This window comes from Nansenia antarctica (genome assembly GCF_963989245.1).
Source record: "Nansenia antarctica genome assembly, chromosome: 19".
In the NCBI taxonomy this organism is placed as follows: Eukaryota; Metazoa; Chordata; class Actinopteri; order Argentiniformes; family Microstomatidae; genus Nansenia; species Nansenia antarctica.
In genome coordinates this window covers 13,911,417-13,933,944 of record NC_137692.1, presented here as the reverse complement: position 1 = coordinate 13,933,944, position 22,528 = coordinate 13,911,417, and the positions used below count along the sequence as shown (strand labels likewise).

At 43.2% G+C, this 22,528-nt stretch overlaps 2 protein-coding genes across 3 annotated transcripts; one reads left to right on the top strand and one right to left on the bottom strand.

The window, feature by feature from the left end:
- Positions 1 to 8,426: 8,426 nt before the first annotated feature.
- Positions 8,427 to 15,375, top strand: LOC308173893 (zona pellucida-like domain-containing protein 1; the record flags this gene model as incomplete). The annotated part of the gene is made up of 9 exons (XM_080548946.1): positions 8,427 to 8,520; positions 9,539 to 9,765; positions 11,363 to 11,553; positions 11,735 to 11,807; positions 12,864 to 12,961; positions 13,343 to 13,426; positions 14,034 to 14,205; positions 14,298 to 14,397; positions 15,215 to 15,375. 9 exons carry the CDS (start codon positions 8,427 to 8,429, stop codon positions 15,373 to 15,375), a joined length of 1,200 nt encoding a protein of 399 aa, XP_080405072.1.
- A 478-nt stretch (positions 15,376 to 15,853) lies between these two features.
- Positions 15,854 to 18,358, bottom strand: LOC308174288 (uncharacterized protein). 2 transcript variants are annotated; one of them, XM_080549363.1, is made up of 4 exons: positions 18,311 to 18,358; positions 17,811 to 17,868; positions 17,481 to 17,586; positions 15,854 to 17,100 (listed from the first exon to the last, which is right to left on the bottom strand). In XM_080549363.1, exons 1-4 carry the CDS (start codon positions 18,329 to 18,331, stop codon positions 16,209 to 16,211), a joined length of 1,077 nt encoding a protein of 358 aa, XP_080405489.1. In that variant the 5' UTR covers positions 18,332 to 18,358; the 3' UTR covers positions 15,854 to 16,208. The 2 variants fall into 2 exon arrangements, with proteins under 2 accessions (XP_080405489.1, XP_080405488.1); XM_080549362.1 differs by lacking the exon at positions 18,311 to 18,358 and adding an exon at positions 18,152 to 18,301.
- Positions 18,359 to 22,528: the final 4,170 nt, after the last annotated feature.

The window sequence follows — 22,528 nt, the reverse complement described above, 5'->3', positions numbered from 1 at the left end:
TCACAGTTCAGGGCTGGATGAAGCATGTACGCACACACACACACACACACACACACACACACACACACACACACACACACACACACACACATCCTTGGCCTCGGACAGGAAGCAACGGAGAGGAAAGGCAACTGGCTTTTTTCAACACCATATTTCCTGTTCATCTCTCTCGCTTGTTTTCCAGGCATTTGCGCTAGTCTCCCCTCTCCAGGAGGAAAATACATTTTAAAATACAAATCTGCATAGTCACTGCGGCAGTGTAGCCACTATGAATACACACAGAATAAACTACAATTGTATGTTCTACAGCAAACCATCAGCCTCTAAACTCATACACTTTAACATCTGTAACCACTAGAGAACAAGTCATCTCATGCACATGGCCAAACAAGACAGACTCTTGTAATCTTTCATGGGTGTAAATAGAGCTGAAAGACCAGACGATTCATCGACTCATAGTGCTATCACAGTTGCTCATCAGCATGGAACAGATCTGGGTTGTTTTCTTTTAACCAACTTCTGCGACTATAGTATGAGGAGCTGGCCGAAACACACCCAGATCTGGAGACGGGAACAGGCTAGAGAGAGGCCGGGCTGTTTTCCACTACAGAGTGTGTTTGTGTGTGAAGTCTGTGTGGAGTACCAGAGTCTGGTAATGTGAGACTGGTTTCTGTGTAGCGGTGTTGTCCTGCTGGCTGGCTCCGGGCCACACAGACACACTGTTCCTCTTCCTGGAACGCTACTTTCTGTCACGCCTCTTTATTAGGGACACAAGCACGTCTCATGGTCATGGCGTTATGCTCCACAGACTGTGACTGCTAACTCAGTCCCAAACTCGGGTCAGAGGTCACGCTACGGACTGGATCTGAGAAGGGGATCCACTTAGCTGAAGAAAGTTATTGGCTGTTGTTTTCCAAGTCTTCAGTGATGATGACAGTATTTCAGTGACTTTCAATTACTTTCAGTGCCAATGAAATCTATGACATCTGCTAAGCAGGGTCTTTTTGTATAAAACATTTATTTTTATTTTTTTATTTATAATCACATTATGTCACACGGTCTGGTAAAAAGGGCCGCATACCGGCAATCCTCAAGTTGCACAAATGAGCAGAAAAATTATAATTGTCTTCTGTTTTTTTGCATATTACAAAGGTTGAAATGTTGAAGAGCCCACACAATGTAAGAAACAACAGTTTTAGGATCACTAAATACTTATAATTGCTATGCCGTCGGCTACTGGTAAGTGATACAGGGCTTGTAAACAAAGTTACGTTTTAGGACGTGTTCAAAAGCAAGGACTGTGTGATCATCTAATTATGTCTAGTTATGTGTTTTTAGCATGTTGATGTTTGTTTGTTTATTGTTTGTTTGTTTATTAGTTTATTATATTGAGGACAATCCAAATACATGAACCATATAAAATACAGTAAAAAAGGCAGCGTTAGCCTAGTCGGCTAATTTTCAGCTGAAGTCCCCGGCCAGTTGCAACATGGCATCCTGAAAAGTAACGTCATTAATTAAAATAAAACACTTCAATATTCTAAGAACACGTGGCTGAGACAAGGTACCCCAACATCACACTTGACAAAAAACACAAGTAAGCAAGCTGAGGTGATTACAAGCGGCTGCAACAAACACTAACAGCGCATAGGGGACAGGGACACATGAAGTCATAGCAAAAACGTAGAAGCACACACAAGCCAGAGCATGTTTACAAACCACACCACATACACACTAATGGGAGCAGTGACATTTCAAGCACATAGAAGCCACAGGACAATTACAGGCCACACAACATTAAGCACTTACAAACAGCAATACATTAAACAAACCAAAACATACAAAAAAGGCGTTATGGTTCTATCAGCATGTTGTGATGTGCGAAACATGTGGTTAGATGTTCGGAGGGAATTTCCTTTTTAGCACCAGGTACTAGCAGCTGTTTTGCCTGTGTTTTGATTCAGAGCACTTTTCTCTGCTATTTGGTTTGAGGTGGACCAACATTTAAATAAGCATATGTTCTTCAACTATTTTCAGATTTCAATGTATGACATCATCACGAATCATGAATCTGCACTTTTATCATCTGGAAAAAAAACAGTTAATTTACAGAGATACCTAATCTAATGTCACTTTCTCGAGTCACTTTTCATCCTTTGATAGAAAACAATATCTGATGCCTACATACACTTGACCAGCAGAGGGCAGCACAACAGAAAACAGCTTCTCTCACAGCATTCTTTTCATTCATCCCCCCAAAATATTTTGAAGACACAAGATGGTTTGTAAAGGACTCCTCCCTACATGCCTGCCAGTGCAGACAATGGCCTCTCTGTAACGTATCTGTAGCTGTACCTGTAGCTGGAGTGTGTCATAGATGAGTTCTCTATGAGAAGAAGGGGATAATTAGCTGTTTGTCTGATGCGTGGGGATGTTCTCTCAGGCCCAGAGGACTCATCAATCTGCATTACTCTGCAGATACATACAGTAGATCACAGTATCGTCTCTCACCTCCTGTGTGTCTCCGTAAAGTACAGTCACATCTCCGAAGCCATTCCCAGTGTATCTTCTTTCCAAATTAAATCAGCATCTTAAACAGACTACTGATTGCCCGTGGTTATTTCTGCCTCTGTCATCAGATATCAGCCACTATTGTTGCTGGCTGGGACAGGATCTGTGAGAGAGACACAATGGGCGTTATTGCTCCGCACGTACTGTATGTTGTTGCTAATCCTGACAGATGCGACGGCGGCGGTCTTCTCGGTATATTACCGTACCTTCTTTATAGCAAAGTTCACAGTTCACACAAGGTTTAATACTGTGTTACACAACATTCTTCTGCAGCCACCAGCAGTGACATCACCATCAATGAAGACAGTTCCAGTGACAGCCATGCACGCCCAAACCATAACACCCCCTCCACAGCCATACACGCCCAAGCCATAACACCCCCTCCACAGCCATACACGCCCAAGCCATAACACCCCCTCCACAGCCATACACGCAGTGGCGTAGCGGACGGGCCCGCAAGCGACGCACCGCGGGGGGGCCCCAGCCACTAGGGGGCCCCCTAACATTGGATCCCTTTTTTTTTTTTTTTTTATAATTAAAAAAAATATAAAACAAAGAAAATAAGTGGCCCTTCATTGTGTCAACCTTAATTTTAATATATAGGCCTATATTTAAAAAATATATACATAGTTAGCCGTATCCAATAGCAACATGACTGACGTCACACGTAGGCAGCGAGACACAAGGAAAATGAGCAAGCGAAAATACAATACAAAGTACAATAAGCATTCTTTAGGTGGTGGTAGATTCTCTATTCGGACATTATAGCCGCTATATGTGGGACTGTCGGTCCGATATTGTAAAAAAATCAAATAAAAATGTATGTTTACGGAAGTACATGTCTCAAGTATTATCTCGGCGGTTAGTCGAGTGAAAGAAAAACAACATACAGATGATAATTCACACAATATAATACCACGAAAGCGTACAGCACTAAACAATAACATTTATTTGGGCAGCATCATACTCAAACTCAGGCAGAAGGGCAGGGTCCGGCCAGGTTCACAGTCACAGGCTGTCAGTGCATCATACAGGTACATAATTCAGCATGGTTAGGCTATATATAGCTGTTTCTTTTTCTATTCTACTATTCTATTCTACTTCTGCTGTCTGCGTCTCCCTGGGTATTCCTAGACCAGATGGCAAACAGTAAAGACATGCCACAATATACCAGGACTTAAGAAACGAGATGTCCAACAAAGGATTTGACTAACCATGGCCAATTTTACGCAACAAGTAGACTCTGATGCAGCGGAGACAGGGTTGCCAGATGGGCTGGTTTTTGGTGGATTTAGAAGTTTTTAGATTGGTTAGGTTGGAAATTCTCAATCCCATCTGGCAACCCTTAGCGGAGAGTCTACAGCTTGTATGTTTACAGATATCACGCTGCTATGCACACCACACTTTGAAAAAAAAGTGTCAAAGTGTCTAAAAAAGAAATAAAGCTTGTACTTTTCTACTTATAATACATTCTACTGATGTAGTCTACCATTTGGTTTTAGTTATTGCTCTCACTTGTTTGTACCTTTTGCTAAGTCAAGCATTTAGAATGTAGGGTGCATATTGCGAAATTTCGCAACGTCAATAACGCATCGGCCTCTAAAAAACGCACGTTTTTTTTTTTTTACTCCGTTGCGAAAGGGCCCCCGCCGCCACCTTGCGGGGGGGCCCCGGGATTTTGCGCTACGCCACTGCATACACGCCCAAACCATAACACCCCCTCTACCACATTTCACAGATGAGGTGGCATGCCAGGTAACACTTGCCATCACTTTGGTACATGTTCATCTTTGTCTCATCTGTCCACAATACCCTTTCCCCCCCCCACAACTTTGCAAGTTCTTTTAGATACTTTTTAGTCAACTGTAATCTGGCCATCTGGTTTCTGTTGCTAACTAGTGGTTTCCACCTCGCAGAGTAGTTGATGTAGTTCTGCTGGTGAAGTGTCTTCTGGGGATTGTAGTCTCTGACACATTCACGCCTACCTCCTCGAGAGGGTTCCTGACGTGTGGGACAGTTGTTTTGGGGGTTTTCTTAATTATGGTGAGCATTCTTCAGTCATCCACTGTGGTCTTCCCTGGCCTCCCAGACCAGTTTGTAATGGCTGAGCTCACCAGTGAGGAACCACAAACACTTGTCAAGCCAATGTACCAATACTACTGGTTCCCTGAAATAGGGGACTGTATAAAACGTGTTTTAATTTGTAAATGGTGAAACCAATCTGAAAAAAGAAAGCATTGAATTAAGCCTGAAAGTCTCTACTATAACTTTGTAGTAACAGCAACTGTTACAGTATATAAAGAAGACAAAATGCTTATTTATGGGGGGCACTATATTTGTTTTTGAAAATATGAACATGTACATTTTCTAACTTTCACGTAAATCATGCATTGAGAGCAATGATGGATTTGTGCTAAACATTGGGCTTGTTTGACTTTTTAAATTATTATTTTTTTAGCAAAATGATCCTACTAGAGAACAGGCTGAAGCAGTCTCAAGGTGTATAATGAAGGGCAATTCTACCTGTAGGGCAGGAAACCATGGCAACATTGAGTACTAAAAGACTCAATAAAACATCAAATGAATTATTTTTGTAATAATCACCACATAACACAACCATCATCTGAACATATATGTGTCAATGTATGACACATCATTTGAAAGCTTACAATCTGCCCTTTCATAATCTGGAAAAAACAAAAAAATGAGCTTGCCCTACGTGGGAACACTTTCATCAGACCCTGTCACATATGTTCAATCAATAGAGCTCTCAAATATCATCATGATTTATATCTTACCACAATCTACACATTGCAACATATTGGACGTGTCTTGATTCACATACACGGGTCTATAAAACATTCTTCATTGGCCATGAAAAGTGCCTCCCACGATGAAGGTGGTTCATGTAGTTTGGAGAGAAGTCAATGTGGGGATCCACTGTGCCTCAATCTGTGTGAGCTTCAATCTTGCGACTCATGTTGACTCTCAGGAAATTGAAATTCACCCCTGGTCTGTTCGTTTGTGTTCTGTTGTCTTCTTTTCCATACCAGCTAGATTTGAATACCCATGCCATCTAAACCCAACAAAGAGTGTAGAGAATTTAAACTCACAGCTGCTTTAACTTGATTGTTGTGTCCTCAGTAGAGTTTTAAATTTCAACCTGAACGTGATGGGACTGATTTTCTTTATGCATTGTACTGCAAAAGTCACCTCACCTTCTACTAGGGGTCAGAGACATTGTGTATAAGCTTACTAAATTAGGTAAATTGATGGTTTAGGAGGGAGAGATGACATGATGATTACTCAATTGGAATTAAATGTGTGGGCCACCTGTCAATAATTAAATTACAGTAGGTAAATTATGGCGAATGGCATACTACTACAGTATAATGTCTGTTTATGATTGAGTGGAAGAGGTAGTCAACAACCAGTGGAACAGCAAAGATATTTCATGCATGCCTGATGGCAATGGGCATATTGTATATTGTAGTCAATAGTGATACTAATCACTAAACACTCCTGTTAAACCTGATTGATTTGACAGAGAAATCCCAGTTAAGCAGTAGCCCTCCAGAGTTTTACGTAATCTTCAATTATTCTTCCTGAGTGCTCCCTGCAGCCAGCGGGATTACTGGAATCTGAGATTGTGTTTAGACCACAGAAGAAAAATGTGAATATCCTATGTGCGTGTGTGTGTGTGTGTGTGTGTGTGTCTATGTGTGTGTCTGTGTGTGTGTGTGTGTGTGTGTGTGTGTGTGTCTATGTGTCTATGTGTGTGTGTGTGTGTGTGTGTGTGTGTCTATATGTGTGTGTGTGTGTGTGTGTGTGTGTGTGTGTGTGTGTGTGTGTGTGTGTGTGTGTGTGTGTGTGTGTGTGTGTGTGTGCGTGTGTGTGTGCGTGTGTGTGTGTGTGTGTGTGTGTGTGTATGACAGAACTGCGAGAGAGATTGATGGATCTCAAGATACAGTAACAAATGTCTTCTCACACCAGGGGGCTTTTGGCAGAAACACACCGTTCCGTCTCACTCTATGTTTCACCGGGAACAATAGAAGCTGCACACAGGTGAGCCGCAGAGAGCCGTAGCCCATAGCGCAGCTTCACTGCACGGCAGGTCACAATAGAAGGGGACTCTGACATGCAAGGAGAACGAACAACGGTTATTTTAAGAACCTGTGTGTTTCATCGCTCATGGCGGGTCCGATCACCTTACCTAAGCATTCATAGTTTTTAATTCTCATGACTCTTTTGCACTTTACAACATACACATCCAGAAATGCATTCGTAGCTATAATTTCCCTGTTTTGGATTAGTTTGATAAGAGGTGGGAAAAGGTCACACTGGTGGTTCTTTGGTGTTTTGGATGAATAGGTTTTGTGCGATGATATCAATGTGTCTGAAAACATACGTCATAGACACGCCCATGTCTCAAGCTAGCTTTTGGAATGACGTGTGGTTGAGATGCAGTTTTAATTTGCAGAATTTTCTCTGTGATCTTATTGTCGACTCTTAATTAGAGCTATAATTGTGGAATACTCTATTCTGCCCATTATTTCAAGCAATCTTTATAAAGTGCAAATGAAAGGGCTTGCAGTGCACTGAATCATGTATAACTCAAAGTATCTTCATTCACCAAATCAGTTAAGAATATTGCCCTCTGCAGCCTACACTGATTAATTTATAGAAATACAATGTATTATGTTGGATGTTTAAATTAATCTAATTGGTTGCCATTTAACCGACATACAGTTTATGTTCCCTACAACAACAATGCTCCTTAAATCACCCATTTGTTCCAGAGAAGCTGTAACATGAAACAGCCGATACATGTTAACTTGGAGGATAGATGTCAAAATCCACTGACACAGTCAGTCCACCTGTGTCCACCTGCGCTGCTGGTTTGAGGAACCACCCTGGACTCCTTCAAACTAGCCCTCAAAACCCATCTGTTCTCCAAGGCATTTGGCCCCTAGTCATTGTTCTAGTTTTTGCTTTGTTTGTTTTCTGTTTTGTCTGTCCGTTTCATCCCCTTGTACAGCGTCCTTGAGTTTTTGAAAGGCGCTATATAAATGTAAGTTATTATTATTATTATTATTATTATTATTATTATTAACCATTCTGGCAATGAGGTGAGTTTCCTGCAGAGGCTGAGGTGTTATGTGTGTGTGTGTGTGTGTGTGTGTGTGTGTGTGTGTCACACCCCTATGATATTAGATGTCAAAGCGGGGTTAAACACTATATAAGGTACATCCCACCACCCTGCCCAGACAGGAACACCTGCTCAGGTACCAACCAGGTAGGAACCCTTCACACTCAACTCACATGCTTTAGCTTTGAATAGTCAGACTCAAATCGTGACGTTAGAATTATAAGGTTCTATCTCCATTTTTGTCAAAATTGAGTTTTTTTACATAATCTGATCCATTAGGTGTTTATTAATGCCTGTGTGGTGTTATTTTTAAAAATGTTGACATTTTTGAGGTTCCATCTCACAAAAGGTTCCATCTCACAGAACATAATGGAATGTAAAAACTTTGACGCTCAATATCTCTGAACTACCCTAAACGGAGATAGAACCATATCATTCTAAGCTCACAAAATGTTTTTAAAAAAATTGAAAAACGTCACTGTGATCTCATTATTATTATTTTTTATTTTTTATTTTTTCTAAACCACTCTGAACCATAACAGCATTGTCATTCACACTTTATGATCAATATGTATTGTATCATGATCTCTTACTGCTGCCAAGCCTTGTTGAAGATCAGTGTATTTCTTCTTGCTGTTGTGTACAGTATGTTGTACAGTATGTTTTCTGAGTGTGTCCGTGTCTTCCTCTCTCCCTAGTAGTTGTGATGTTCTCCCTGCTCCTCTCTGTGACTGTGCTGCTCCTCCAGTCAGCTCTCTCTGTCACCTACAACTGCACCTCCCAGGATGAGAGGATCCCAGGTACGTTACACCTGATCAGGCTCTTTTTTCATTTCATTTCATTTCATTTATTTATTTTTGCACATGAGATTGTCATACATGTCATACATTTTTATGTGTCCTATACAATTAATTAATTTCCCCATGGGCAGAAAAGGAGCAGGAAGAAGAAAAATCTTATAATTACCTGCCCCCTATTCATCATCAACAAAAATTACACTTGATGGTCGGCACACAACCAGAATTTGCACAAAATAATTTATATATTACAAAAATAATATGCCTCAGCCACCAGTAACTGTTGCTACTACCTCAACAAGCATATCTTCTTGTGGATTTTTGTTGGTTGGATGTACATTACGTTTAAATTGGGGTCGTCAATGTTAACGCTTGTGATTCATTTGGAAACCTTAATGTGTTAATTGTTTTTAACGCAAATTAATGATATTACCAAGTTCTACTGACATGCGTAGCAAACGGAGGGTCGCCGGTGGGTCGTAGCCTACAGCCCATGTCTGGTGGTGTGTAGCGTGTGCAAGAGAATGCAAAGGCAACTTTGTTTTAAGTTTTATGAAATGTATTGCTATGAAATATTCAAATCTTTCTATTCATCCATGTATGCATGGCTTTCATTCATAACATATTTCGAACTGTGATCAGGCTTTAATGTAGCCTAAATCACAGCAACATGTTATTAAAAAGATGCATTATAAAGGAAGATTAGTTGATGTGCATCTGAAGGCTGTTGCACCTTTGATCACTTTACATTTGATCTCTTTACGTTTGATCACTTTACATTTCATCTCTTTACGTTTGATCTCCAGAGGAACTTTAAACTTTAAATATTTTGCTGGGAGGATAGTGGCTATATTTCTATATGTATTTCACTGTCTCCTCTCCGCTCCTATCCTCTCCGCTCCTCTCCTCTCCTCTCCTCTCCTCCCTTCCTCTCCCTTTTCTCTCCCTTCCTCTCCTCTCCCCTTCTCTCCTCTCCTGTTCTCTCCTCTCTTCTCCTCTCTTCTTTTCTCCTCTCCTCCAGACAACACAGACCTGACAGTGGACTGTGGTACCAGCATGATCACTCTGGAGGTCAACCTATGTACAGCCCAGTGGGCAGGCTTTGATCCCAATGGTCTGGCTCTGAACGGGGAGCACAACAAGACTCAATGCCAAGGCACCATCGACAACAGCGTGGAGCCGCCTGTCATACGCTACCAGCTGCCTGTCAATCACAGCCAGGAAAACCCCTGTCGACAGTCACTACAGGTGAGAGACCGAAGACTATGAAAATGGTACCCAATGCCTCCCTGCTTGGCACTCAGCATTAAGGGTTGGATTGGGGTACAAGCAATACCAGCGTCATGTCCAGGGGGTGTACTTGGATTGGGGTATAAGCCGCCTCACGCTACAGAAACAGGAGATGGCCGTATGGGCCATTATGAATGAATGAATGAATGGTCTTTATTGTCATTGATATAGTACAGGTACCAAACAACGACATTTGGGAGGGGTGGCTCCCCTGGTGCTAGGAAAGAAAAAAAAAAAAAAAAGACAAGAAGGGAAAGGAGCTGGTTTACATAAATAAAGGCTATGTACACTATCCACTATACTATACTGTACAGATAAAACACTGTGCTGTACTCTATGCTATACCTATTCTAACATTTCCTATTTCTCTGCAACCTTATGTACCCTAGGGTTGTCATATTGCACATAGTGTTATTGCACATTCATTTAAAGTGTCGCAGTTTGCATGTTCACATTTGTGCCTCAGCACTACACCTGATTTTTCAATCCAGCAGCTGCCATCAATCCGTCCAGACTGTCCAGGGCCCAGAACCTAGGTCTTTGCTGTGTTCAGGGCCTGGATGGCCCTGGGGTAGAAGCTGAGCTTTAGTCTGTTTGTCCTTGCGGCCATGGTCCTGTACCGCCTGTCCGAGGGCAGCCGAGCAAAGTGTTCGTTCCCAGGGTGGGATGGGTCTCTGGAGATCTTGGAGGCCTTCCTGAGGCAGCGTGTGTTGTACAGCTCTTCCAGAGAGGGGAGGGGGGCGCCGGTGATCTTCTGGGCCGTTCTCACGACTCTCTGTAGCGCATTCCTCTCTGCGGCTGTGCAGCTGGAGAACCACACGCAGATGCAGTAGGCTCGAGAACCATAGGTTCTCAAGGCTAGTTACTTTATTTTTATTGTGGACTGTGCTGGTGTGCAAAATGGCATTACTGTACCTCAGGGAGGTTGGCAGAGGCAGACATCATAGGATTGGCTCATTGTAATGCATGGAATGGAACGAGGAGTGGTCAAATACTACTGCCTCCGGTGTGTAAGTGGCGTAGCTAGCACACTTATGCCATGTCATCGCAAGGTCTCTGGTTCGATTTCAGCCATCGACATATCTCGCATGTCATCCCCTTTCTCTCACCCAATCCTTCCTGTCACACTCTACTGTCTCTATTCCAATAAAGCAAAAAATGCCCTAAAAAAAAAATCGACATTACTGCCTCCACCAGCCTCCCCCCCCCTGCAGTAATTGCTCTTGGTGTCGTGAACTTAGAATTATAAGGTTCTATCTCCGTTTAGGGTAGTTCAGAGATATTGAGCGTCAAAGTTTTTACATTCCATTATGTTCTGTGAGATGGAACCTTTGTATTTTATTAATTACTAACTCAAAAATGTCAACATTTAAAAAACAACACCACACAGGCATTAATAAACACTTAATGGATCAGATTATGTAAAAAACTCAATTTTGACAAAAATGGAAATAGAACCTTATAATTCTAACATCACAGTGTGCTGATCTGTATCTCCATGTTGACCCCTAGAATCTATAGTGATGCTGATCTGTGTCTACATGTTGACCCCTAGATAGTGGACGAAGCTCCTGATTCTTCTGGTGCGTTCAGCATGTTCTCCAGTATCCAGTCGGTGATCATCACAGGGTACATCGACACGCCCAGCTCCTCTGAGGGGATCATCAGCTACTCCACTGACCTCTACTACCACTTCTCCTGCCGCTACCCGCTGGAGTACCTGCTCAACAACACTCAGATCGTCGCGTGAGTCGCCACTTTGTTTGATAACAGAATGGTCATGGCTAGGAACTTTCTGACAATTTCATGACAATTTCTTAGCATCTCCTCCTTATCAGTAACTAAACCATGACATGTTTTCTTCTTTCTTTCTCCCCCTCCTTCATCTCTTCTCTCTCTCTCCATCTCTCAAATTTCTCCATCTCAGGTCTTCAGTCTCAGTGGCCACCAGTGATAATAACGGGACGTTCATCGACACCCTCCGTATGAGTGTGTACAATGTAAGTGCAGGGGGGGGGGTATTCACGAACCCTCACCACTGGGGTACCCCAGGGCTCTGTCCTAGGGCCCCTACTGTTCTCCCTCTATACCAAGTTTCTTGGCTTGGTAATCTCCTCACACAGGTTCTCCTACCACAGCTACGCAGATGACACTCAACTCTTCCTGTCCTTCCCCCCCTCTGACCTACATATGGCAACACGTGTCTCTGCATGTCTCGCTGACATCTCTACATGGATGTCAGCCCACCATCTCAACCTCAACCTTAACAAGACCAAGCTACTCTTCATCCCTGGGAAAGCCTGCTCTCTCCAAGACATCTCCATCACAGTGGAGAACTCTACTGTAACCCCCTCCCAGACAGCCAAGAACCTTGGAGTGATCCTGGACAACCGCTTATCCTGTGTGGAGAACATTGCAGCGACAGCACGCTCCTGCAGATTCTTCCTTTACAACTTCAGAAGGATACGTCTACAGACATCTACTACCCCCCGCACTGTGTCTCCTGAGACAACTGCTTCCCCCTATACTGTGTCTCCTAAAATGTCTACCTTCCCCCCTTGTACTTTTTCTCCAGTGTCAAAAACCCCCCACAAAATCTTTCTTTCTTTCTTCTTCTATCACAATGACTGCCAATGGCCCCTGGCCTGAGCTAGATTACTCTTCCTGCTATGACTGGTGAATTGATGATTTAGTTGCTTAGTCTAATGTATCGATTGTAAGTCGCTTTGGAATAAGGCGTCTGCTAAATGCCAAACATTTTAATATATTCCATCAATGTCACTAAAGGAAAATCCTGACTTGTTTTGATACATTTTGTGAGATTTATCAAAATAAATCTGGATTTTTAAATAAATCTCGCAGGAGTTATCAAAATAAACCTGGATTTTCCTTTAGCGATGTTGATGGGATCTACTAATCATCTAGGAATGGTCAATGATCTTTTTCAGCAGTTTATCTTTGGTAGAATAGAATGAATCGTATGAATACCACCTGCCATTCAGAACAAGAGCTTTTCCTGACTCCTTCTCTCTCCTGTGTTGTGATGTGGTCTCTAGGACACTGACTATGGCCATCCACTGGTGGTGCCAGCCACTGGACTGGGGCTGAGAACTAAGATCTACGTGGAGGTCAAGGCCATCAATCTCACTGGGAAGTAAGAACTTCTTCTGTTTCTAAGTTGTTCATCTGAATCAATGGTTCTATGTGATGATTCCACATAAATGCTCTGTTGGTTTACGTACAGTCCTGGACAAAAATATCGGCACCCCTATTGGGTGTGTGGAATGATGATCAGATGTGCCTTTTCCTTCCTCTGCTTTTTTGTGTTGTTCCAATGCAAACAAAAGAAATAAACATGTGAATGCCAAAGCATTTGTAACTGCAACCATTTTCTGGGAGAAGTGGTGCATTATCTGACAGAAAAGTGCAATATTTTTGTTCATGACTGTATGTTGTTGTCATATTACTATCATCATGATCCAACACTATAGTATATTTCTATGACATTAACCTGTCTCCACCTTGGCTTTTCCAGTTTTAATCTGCTTCTGGACCACTGCTTTGCCACTCCGTCGGCTTACAACGTGAGCACCAGTGAGCAGCACAACTTCTTCATAGGGTATGATTACAACGTCCTCCAGCCGTCTCCTCACCACCCTCAACACTCTGATGTAGAAACGTATTTGTGTGTAAGATAGGTAGGTCAGTGAAGCAACCCTGCCTGGGACATGAAGACTTGTGTTGCTGTAGCGCCAACACCAGTGGCGGACTCAAACTGTTTGAAGGGCAGGGGCGAAAAGAAAAAAAGGGCACCTACTGCACAACATGGGACCCCATCAGTGCACATGGTCAAGTTTAGACCATTGGAAGGGCAGCCAATAGGGCACATCCTCTAATTTTGCCACTCAAAAGGGCACTTTAGTGCAACGTTTTTCAACCGTGGGGGCACATGGTCAAGTTTAGACCATTGGAGGGGCAGCAATAGGGCACGTCCTCTCATTTCTGCCACTCAAAAGCGAGACGTTTTTCAACCGCGGGGGCACTAGGAGGGGCGGTCGCCCCCCCTGCCCCCACCCTGAGTCCGCCAGTGGCCAACACCATAGGCATACCGTAGGCAGAAGCTTTAGTGTCAAGACAAACATTCACATTATGGCATACAGTACATGATAGCAGTAGGTGTGAGGCGTTGCCTACAACCTCATGGTAATTATCCCTTTCCTATCCAGGTGTTCTAAGAACGTGCGGACCACCATCGAAAAGAACGGCATCGACAAGACCTCCCGGTTCTCCTTCGAGGCGTTCCGTTTCGTGGAACACCGTAGCCAGGACAAGTCTAGCATCTTCTTGCACTGCATCCTCAGGCTGTGTGAACCCAACAAATGTCAGGAGCTGCTGGATGTAAGTAGATGTTCATGTAATATGATTTTGTTCATGTAGTCTGTCATCTAACAGTCCCAGACCTGTTATCTAACAGACTGTCTATGTCACAGGCCTGCAGCAAGAGAAGGAAGAGATCCGTCTCACCGTTTGGTTCAGAGTCCATGGAGTCGGCTACTTTGTCTATCGGACCCCTCTTCACTGCTCGAGAAGGTGAGTCCTGGTGGCAGAGAAATAATGTACATACATACAGTGCTTTTCTTTTTTTTTATGATGTTCTAAACTGTAGACTCTGGCAAGCCTTTAGGTTTTGGGTATGTTTCTCTTTCTCTCTTTCAGATTGTTCAGCCTAATAAGAGCACATAATACTACATAATATTTAACATATCGTGAGCTTAGAATTATAAGGTTCTATCTCCGTTTAGGGCAGTTCAGAGATATTGAGCGTCAGTTTTTACATTCCATTATGTTTTGTGAGATGGAACCTTTGTCGGTGTTGGTCCACCTGAAATCACTAAGCAGAGATAAAGAGCTTAACTTTCATTGACACCTCATTGGATCCTCATGTTGACAGACAACAACAGCAGACTCCAAAGGCAAATGCAAAGCCTAGAATCAATACTAGACACTAACAGCTCTCTTATGCCCACTCACGTGATAACTGAAGTCAATTGTCCCATTACCTTTGGGTACCTTAAAACAGGGGGACTATGCACAAATACCATCAAATAAATACTGAGAATCTCCGCTGTTTAAACCCAGACATACTGTACATACAGTGCTGGGAAAAAACATCAAGAAAACGAATAAATGAATGAATGAATAAACTCTATGGAACATTATGACCATAATGACATTCTCACTGTTGCCTCCCCCAGTAGACAGACCCACTGCAGATGCCTCTGGTGAGTTCAGTTCCACTGCTACACTCAAGTGTCAAATCTGTGTTTCTATATCTATGAGAGGAGAATACATGTGTGATTTAAAGCACACTGCAAACTATGGTTTCCGTTTCCTCTGCGTGCAGTAGGTGGTGATGACCTGTCGGCTGACAAGGAGGGGTTTGACCCGACGGGCCTGGTGGTGGGAGTCGTGCTTGGTTCTGCAGCCGCGGCCCTGCTGGTTCTGGGGACATGGTTTGTCGTGAAGAAGTTCTATTGGCCGGGAGGGCTGCTCCGTACCTATGACTGATGACCAACCTGTCCTCCTGACCAATCACCTTCATCCTGTTCAGATCAGATCCAGGCTGATAGGGTGTGTGATGTCAATGTTCTACCCAGAACTAATTGACGGTTCCTAAAAAAACAATAAAGGGGATCTTCTACTGTTTCACTTATGTTTATTGTCTGTAGAAGACTAATGTAATTGAATATACTTCTCATAACTGATTATCATTTACAGGTAATGAAGGAAAAACCATGTATGTAAATAACCATAGAATTGTATCTGTTGAATATGTTATGCTCATTGCTCATGATATACAAAATGAGGCAAAATCAACAGGTTTTAACCTATATTCTAGACTGTGGGAACTGTTAAAGTGCCTGTTGCATTAATCTGAATTCTTATTCCAATGTCATTGTCATGTATAAACGCATACCTATTGCTGCTCTGTACATTCTTTTAGAAAAATACTCCTACTAAATACTTTTAATATGAATTCAAAGTGTAAAGGTGTCTGTGATTTTATAGCTCAGTACAATAAAAACGACAACAAAGAACCCAACAAACATCTGTAACAATATACACTATTTACTTCAATTTCATCTCTCACACACACACACACACACACACACACACACACACACACACACACACACACACACACACACACACACACAAACAATGGAACATGATGATGTCATTGTGGTGTGGGAGAGTCTCTGGGGCAAAGTTCCCAGGCTGAGATCTCGGGTCGGCTGTCTCTCCCCCGTTCCTAACTTCAGCCACTAGTGGGTAGAACAACACAGAACTTTACCAAGACCAGGGGAAACAAACTGCGTCTCCAAAACGAGGCGCTCTCTTCACTGCACTGTATGCAGAATGTCCTGGAGGAGAGCAGAAAGTTTAGCAGAGAAGTCTTCCTCTATCGAGCCCTGGCCGTCGGGCTGTAGAGAGGGAGAGTCACTGGGAGCCTGCGCTGCCCCCTGCTGGCCTGGCTGACCCTGCTGCTCTTGCTCCAGCCCCTCCAGGGCCTGTTTCCCTATCCTACCCTGGAACATCTTATTCTGCAGGGCGGCGCTCTCGCAGAACTGCTCCATACGGTTCGAGATCTCCTCTCTGCTCGGCTGCGCGGTGGACAGCAGGAGAGTGGCGAGCTCCGCCTTGAGCGCCCCTACCCTCCGCAGCACCTCCAGAGTAAACGCGTTCACTTCCTGCTCCACTCGGACGCTCACTTCCCTCCAAGGCCCCGCCCCTTCGCCTTCCCCCGCCGCGTCCCTGAGCTCGTGGACCAGGCCGGAGATCTGGGTCTGGAAGTCCTGGATGACGGCGGTGAACTTATTGCTGCTGTCGTCCAGGGAGTGGCTGATCCACTGGACGGCCTCTCTGTAGAGGGCAGACCCCGCCTCCGGATGCCGCTCTGCAGCCTCGAGGCCCTGCATGTAGAGGCGGAGCTGACCGCATAGCCCCTTGGTGTTGGAGGTGAGGGACGTGTGGAGCTGCTGGGTGAGGGGGGTCAGTTGCTGTCTCAGGCTGGCCAGAGGAGAGGGGGGGGACTGGGGCTGGGAGGTGGGGTGGTCAGGGTACGGGGACAGCCTCTCTCTCAGCTCGGTGAGCCTCTGACGCAGACGCACCCTCAGCCTCTCGATCTCTTGGTTGAGCTTGTGTCTGATCTCCCCGTACAGGGGGTTGTTGGCGCTGCTCCCCTGCTGGCTGTACAGGGTACTGCTGTCAATCTGGCTCTTCCACTCCACACTTGAACACACAGAATAGAAGCACTCAAAACAATGCTCCGTCACCTGTTACAGTATACATTGTCTATCACACGTCTATGGCATATGGACAGTTGTGTTTTGTACTATTTGTTTTAATATTTGCTGACGCCTTGCTTACCTGGACCGAAAGAGATAATGTATCTCTTCCAGATAAACAAAGGATTGATAGATAAATAAACGAATGAATATATGAATGACGAGTACCAAATAACCTATACAGGCTGGTACACACACAGAACAGTCAGCTTACACATTGCTTATATATACTGTAAAAGCAAGCATTATCTACTACTCAATGGAGATGTCTGCACTGTACTGTATCACATCAGGTATGTCAATCAGCCAGCGGTAAAGACTTACTTGATATCCTTGGTGAGCTCTATTTTGTGATGAGCATGATTGGTCTTGTGGTCATGTTGACTCCAGGAATCCTCTCTGCCAATGGTGTCACGGTGGAGGGGGTATGCTACAGACCGACAGACAGACAGAGAGCATATAAATCATATAAATCATGTACAAACAACATCTTGGAAATAAGCACGCTACAGATATAGACAATACATAACTCAACGTTATTGTAATCATAGGTCAGTGCCCCAACAGCTTAGAGAGCTGATGCAGTGACCGATGATATTTCAATTATTTTTTTATTTTTATTTTTATTTTTTTACAGTAGAAGAGACTACAAACCTGCAGTTGTCAAGAAGGACAAGGCCAAGATTGCGACTTCAAAATGCATGCTTTCACTCTGTGGAGGGATAGGCAGAAATGTGTTAGTATTTTTGACAGCAATCTTTTGACAGTATTACGCTCATGCATACATTTAACACAAGGGAAAATGAAGTTCTCCTCTCCTCTCTTGTCTAGAACCGATCTAGTAGGAGATGAGTGAGTGAGAGAGCTTACTCATTATCGCACCCATGTCAATGTTTAAACGGAGCCCGCGTGACGCAAAACAAATCTTGTTCATTAATGCTGAACTATTAGCATATCAATAGATGATTCTCTAACACGTAAAGACCACCACTCACCACGACATGAAACAGCAAAGACACAGAAAACACCTTCACATGTTCCTCTTTAATCTGTCGTTCATAAGAAATCATTCATCACACTTAAACACACTCCACACCTCCCCACATGTGGCATATTGAGACAGGACAGTCCATCCACACACACCCAGCTCTTACCTGTGCACCAGGCTCTGTCATCTGTCTGTTCTGTCTGACCCTGCTTATAAAGGGCTCTTCTTATCAGCGGACGTCCTTTAACTGTGCCTGTGTTAATATACAACACGTGGAAGGGTCAGGGAGATAACAGACCAACGACTCCAGCCACTACATGACTCACAAGGGGATCTCAAAGACATCATACCACATTCCTCCTTGTATGATGTCATACTGTATTAAGGGGTAGTTTTAATGCCACAGGAGTTCACCCAGGGTCACATGTCAGGGTAGGGTTATCCAGACATTTGAGTAGAAAGCGTGAATAGATAGTTCATATGGAACATACTGTATCCTTTACTAGTTCGTTAGTCAGTCAAAATGTTCCCAGGCTGATATTGTCCAGTTATTTCAGTGGGAAAATGGAAAAAGAATGAATGTTGAAGGTTAAAAATGTATGAAACTATTGTCAAATTCAGATGTCATTAGCATCATCATATATATTGATATTAGCCGCGGCTAAGCCCTCAGAACTGTATTTCAATATGACTTTACCTCTAGAAGGATATTGAGAAAGCTGTTGTTTATTTACAAATGCCACTGAGTAATCCTATCTAGGACATTATTGCTATAGCCAACTAGGCCAGAACCTGGCATCGTCATGCCAACACTGCCAGGTTGACCATTGAGCTGCCTGGCACAGCCAGTCATGATGATATCCTGCCTGAATGTGTGTGAAAGGTCGTCGCTACGGCGTTAGGTAACTGTGGAGTCGTCATTGAGAGAAGAGCAGAGTCCATGTTGAAATAATGCAGGTTATTCCAGGTACCCAAAGTCCATCATATCAATACAATAACAGTCCTGAGAAAAATCAATACCGACTTCAAATGATGCACACATACACACACGCTAGCTTGTATGATGTATGCACACACACACACACACGCACGCGCACACACACACACACACACACACACGCACGCACACACACACACACACACACACACACACACACACGCACACGCACACGCACACGCACACGCACACACACAGTAGGTCTACTTTTTACCTATATTATGCACACACTTTAGGCTTACATTTGATATAGCTAATGGGTTATCTTATTTGATACAGGTTTCTTGTTTTGGTTGCCGTTTCTTTGGTAAGTGGTGACTTATTGATTGAGTGTATGTGTACTATTAGATAATGTGGTTTACTTCTAAGATAGAGAGGGCAGCCAACCTGTAACCTTGGATTTTGGACACTAACTGACAGTTTCTTAGTACACAGAGAGCGCAATGTTTTACACCGCTGGATAAGACAAACTACTCATTTACACTGTCTTGTTAGTTACTGTGGGGGAAATAAGTATTCAACACATCAACCATTTTTAAATGTAACATATTTCCATAGCAGCTATTCACATGAAGTTTAAACCAGACATTGGTATTAAACTCAATAAAACTACACAGCTAAATACATTGTGAAATAATTAAATTGTAACATTCCAAACCATAAAAAAGATATGTGCAATAAAGTGGAGTATTGAACACTGTAATAAAAAGCACTAAACCAGCTTATGCCACTAATGAGTTCTCCTAGGTCTGTGCTAATTAGAATCAGCTGGGTTAGTGCATGTTGGTGGGTAAGTACTTCCAGGTTTCCCACCTCTCAATGTAAGTAAACAAATCTTTTTTCACCAAGCTTCCCTGCAAGAAACATCTCACGATGGGGAGAGGCAAAGAGCTCTCCCAAGACCTTCGCAACAAGATTGTTGAGCAGCGTAGTAATGGCCTGTAGATTACAGGGAGAATGTAATGTAAATGTAATGTGAAGACAGAAATCTAACTTTTCTGCAACAATACGACACGCCATGGTTGGAAGAGAAATGGCTCTACATGATCCTAAAAATACCATACCTACAGTGAAGTTCGGAGGTGGAAGCATCATGGTATGGAGTGTTTCTCTTGTCATGGTACTGGTGGAATCCAAATTATGGAAGGGAAGATGAATGGAGCCAGGTACCTTATGGAAGGGAAGATGAATGGAGCCAGGTACCTTATGGAAGGGAAGATGAATGGAGCCAGGTACCGGGAGATTCTTGAGAAGAATCTGTTGCCATCCACCAGGATGATGAGGATGAGATGTGGATGGATCTTCCAGCAGGACAACAATCCAAAACATACCGCAAAGGAGACTGTCAATTGGTTTCAAGAGGAAGAAAATAAAGGTGTCTTCTCCACCAAGTACTAAATATATTTCAGTTAGCGTGTTCAATACTTCTTTCCTGTGTCATTCCTCTTTAATGCACTTAACTTTTTTTTATGGTTGCAATGTCTTTAGTTGCGTAGTTTTATTGAGTTAATACCAATGTCTGCTAAATTTCATGTGAATAGATGGAAATATGTTGAATAAAAAAAATGTTGATGTGTTGAATGCTTATTTTTTTACAGTACCAGTCAAAAGTTTGGACACACTTTCCCACAATGTGTGTCCAATCCTTTGACTGGTACTGTATTTCAGACACTGCATTTATTGACATTCAGATCAATATGAGAATGTTAGCCTCAGCTAACTCAGATCACATTGACAACAGAGAATTCAGCAGTTGTGAGAGCCTTCCACAAAGTGATGATGATATGTCAGGATCTAAAGCCTAACACAAAGTGATGATGATATGTCAGGAACTAAATCAGTAATCAGTTCCCCAGTGGGACAAAGGAATTGTAATCTGACCTGGCTAGATCGCCCCCTGGCCCCCTGTATGACACTCTACCTCAGAGGCCCTTTAAATCATTCATCACACAAGAGAAAGTGCTGCCCGCGCCCCAACGGCCATCTCTCTCTCTCTTTCTCCCTCTCTCTCTCTTTCTCACTCTCTCTCTCACTCTCTCTCTCTCGTTCTCTCTCTCTCTCTCTCTCTCTCTCTCTCTCTCTCTCTCTCTCTCTCTCTCTCTCTCTTTCTCTCTCTCTCTCTCTCACTCTCACTCTCTCTCTCTCTCTCTCTCTCTTTCTCTCTCTCTCTCTTTCTCTCTCTCTCTCTCTCTCTCTCTCTTTCTCTCTCTCTCTCTCTCTCTCTCTCTCTCTCTCTCTCTCTGTAGGACAACAGAGCTACTTGCCCTCTCTGCCTCTCTTTCTCTGAGACTTGATATGCTGAGGTGTCCCACTGGCCCTCTCTCAGCCTGGGACAGCAGCATATCACAGTAGGACCACAGCAGTAGTCTAGGACAGCAGCGATGCTGGGGGCAGGGGGCTACAGGTGGACGTCTCTCCTGTGGTGGCTGTGTGTGTGTCCAGCCTCTGGCAGCAACAGGACCCTGGACAACAGAGAGAGGCCTGTGTGTGAACCAGGTAGGCAGGCCTGAGGGGTATTCCATCAACGTCGCTAAAGGAAAATCCAGGCTTATTTAGACAAGTCTCGCGAGATTTATAAAGAAATCCAGGTTTATTTTGTCACGAGACTTACAAAATATACAAAATAAGCCTGGATTTTCCTTTAGCGACATTGATGGAATACCCCCCCTGTGCTGTGTTTCTCTGCATGTTTCCATGTAACTGCATGTTGTGACTGCTGTCCTATTAAGACTGTGACACTTCAGTTTGTCAACTATATGTTAAAAACTCTCTCTTCCAAAATGACATTCCCTAAATCTACTCACTATTTGTTGTGAATTGTATGCCTGAGTTTTACGTTTAAGTCGTCTGTGTCTGATTGCTTTCTGTGTTCCTTGTCTTTGTCTTTATCTGTTCCTTTACCCGGGCTGCGCCCCGGGCCGATGTACAAGTTGGATGGGGGGCGCATTATAAATGAAATTAACATAACATAACATAACATAACATATGTGTCAGGTATTTTTCTTTTTTATTATATTTTTTTTTTACAGATTATGAAAGGGTTAGTGCAGCATTTCAAATGATGAGTCATACATTGAAATCTGTACATAGTTGAAGAAGATACATGCTAATTTGAATGTTGGAGCAGCTAAAAAGTGAACATCGCTATGTACTAACATCTAACTGCATGTTTAGGACACGTCACATCATGCTGACAGAACATCGACATGCTAAAAACACTAACACATAATCAGATGATCACACAGTCCTAAAACATCTAGCACTATCGCAGTAGTCTACGAAGCAGGACGGCAGACGATACAGTGAATCCAAGTATTTAGTGATCCTAAAACTGTTGTTTGTTATATTGAGTGGGCTCTTCAACACTTAAACTTGTGTAACATGAAA

Excerpts from the sequence above, each read along its gene's own strand:
- LOC308174288 (XM_080549362.1), bottom strand. The coding sequence starts at position 18,226 with ATGATTTCTTATGAACGACAGATTAAAGAGGAACATGTGAAGGTGTTT. Across the intron at positions 17,587-17,810 it reads GTCCTTCTTGACAACTGCAG|CATACCCCCTCCACCGTGAC; the intron begins GTTTGTAGTCTC and ends GTCGGTCTGTAG. Across the intron at positions 17,101-17,480 it reads GAGCTCACCAAGGATATCAA|TGTGGAGTGGAAGAGCCAGA; the intron begins GTAAGTCTTTAC and ends TGTGTGTTCAAG.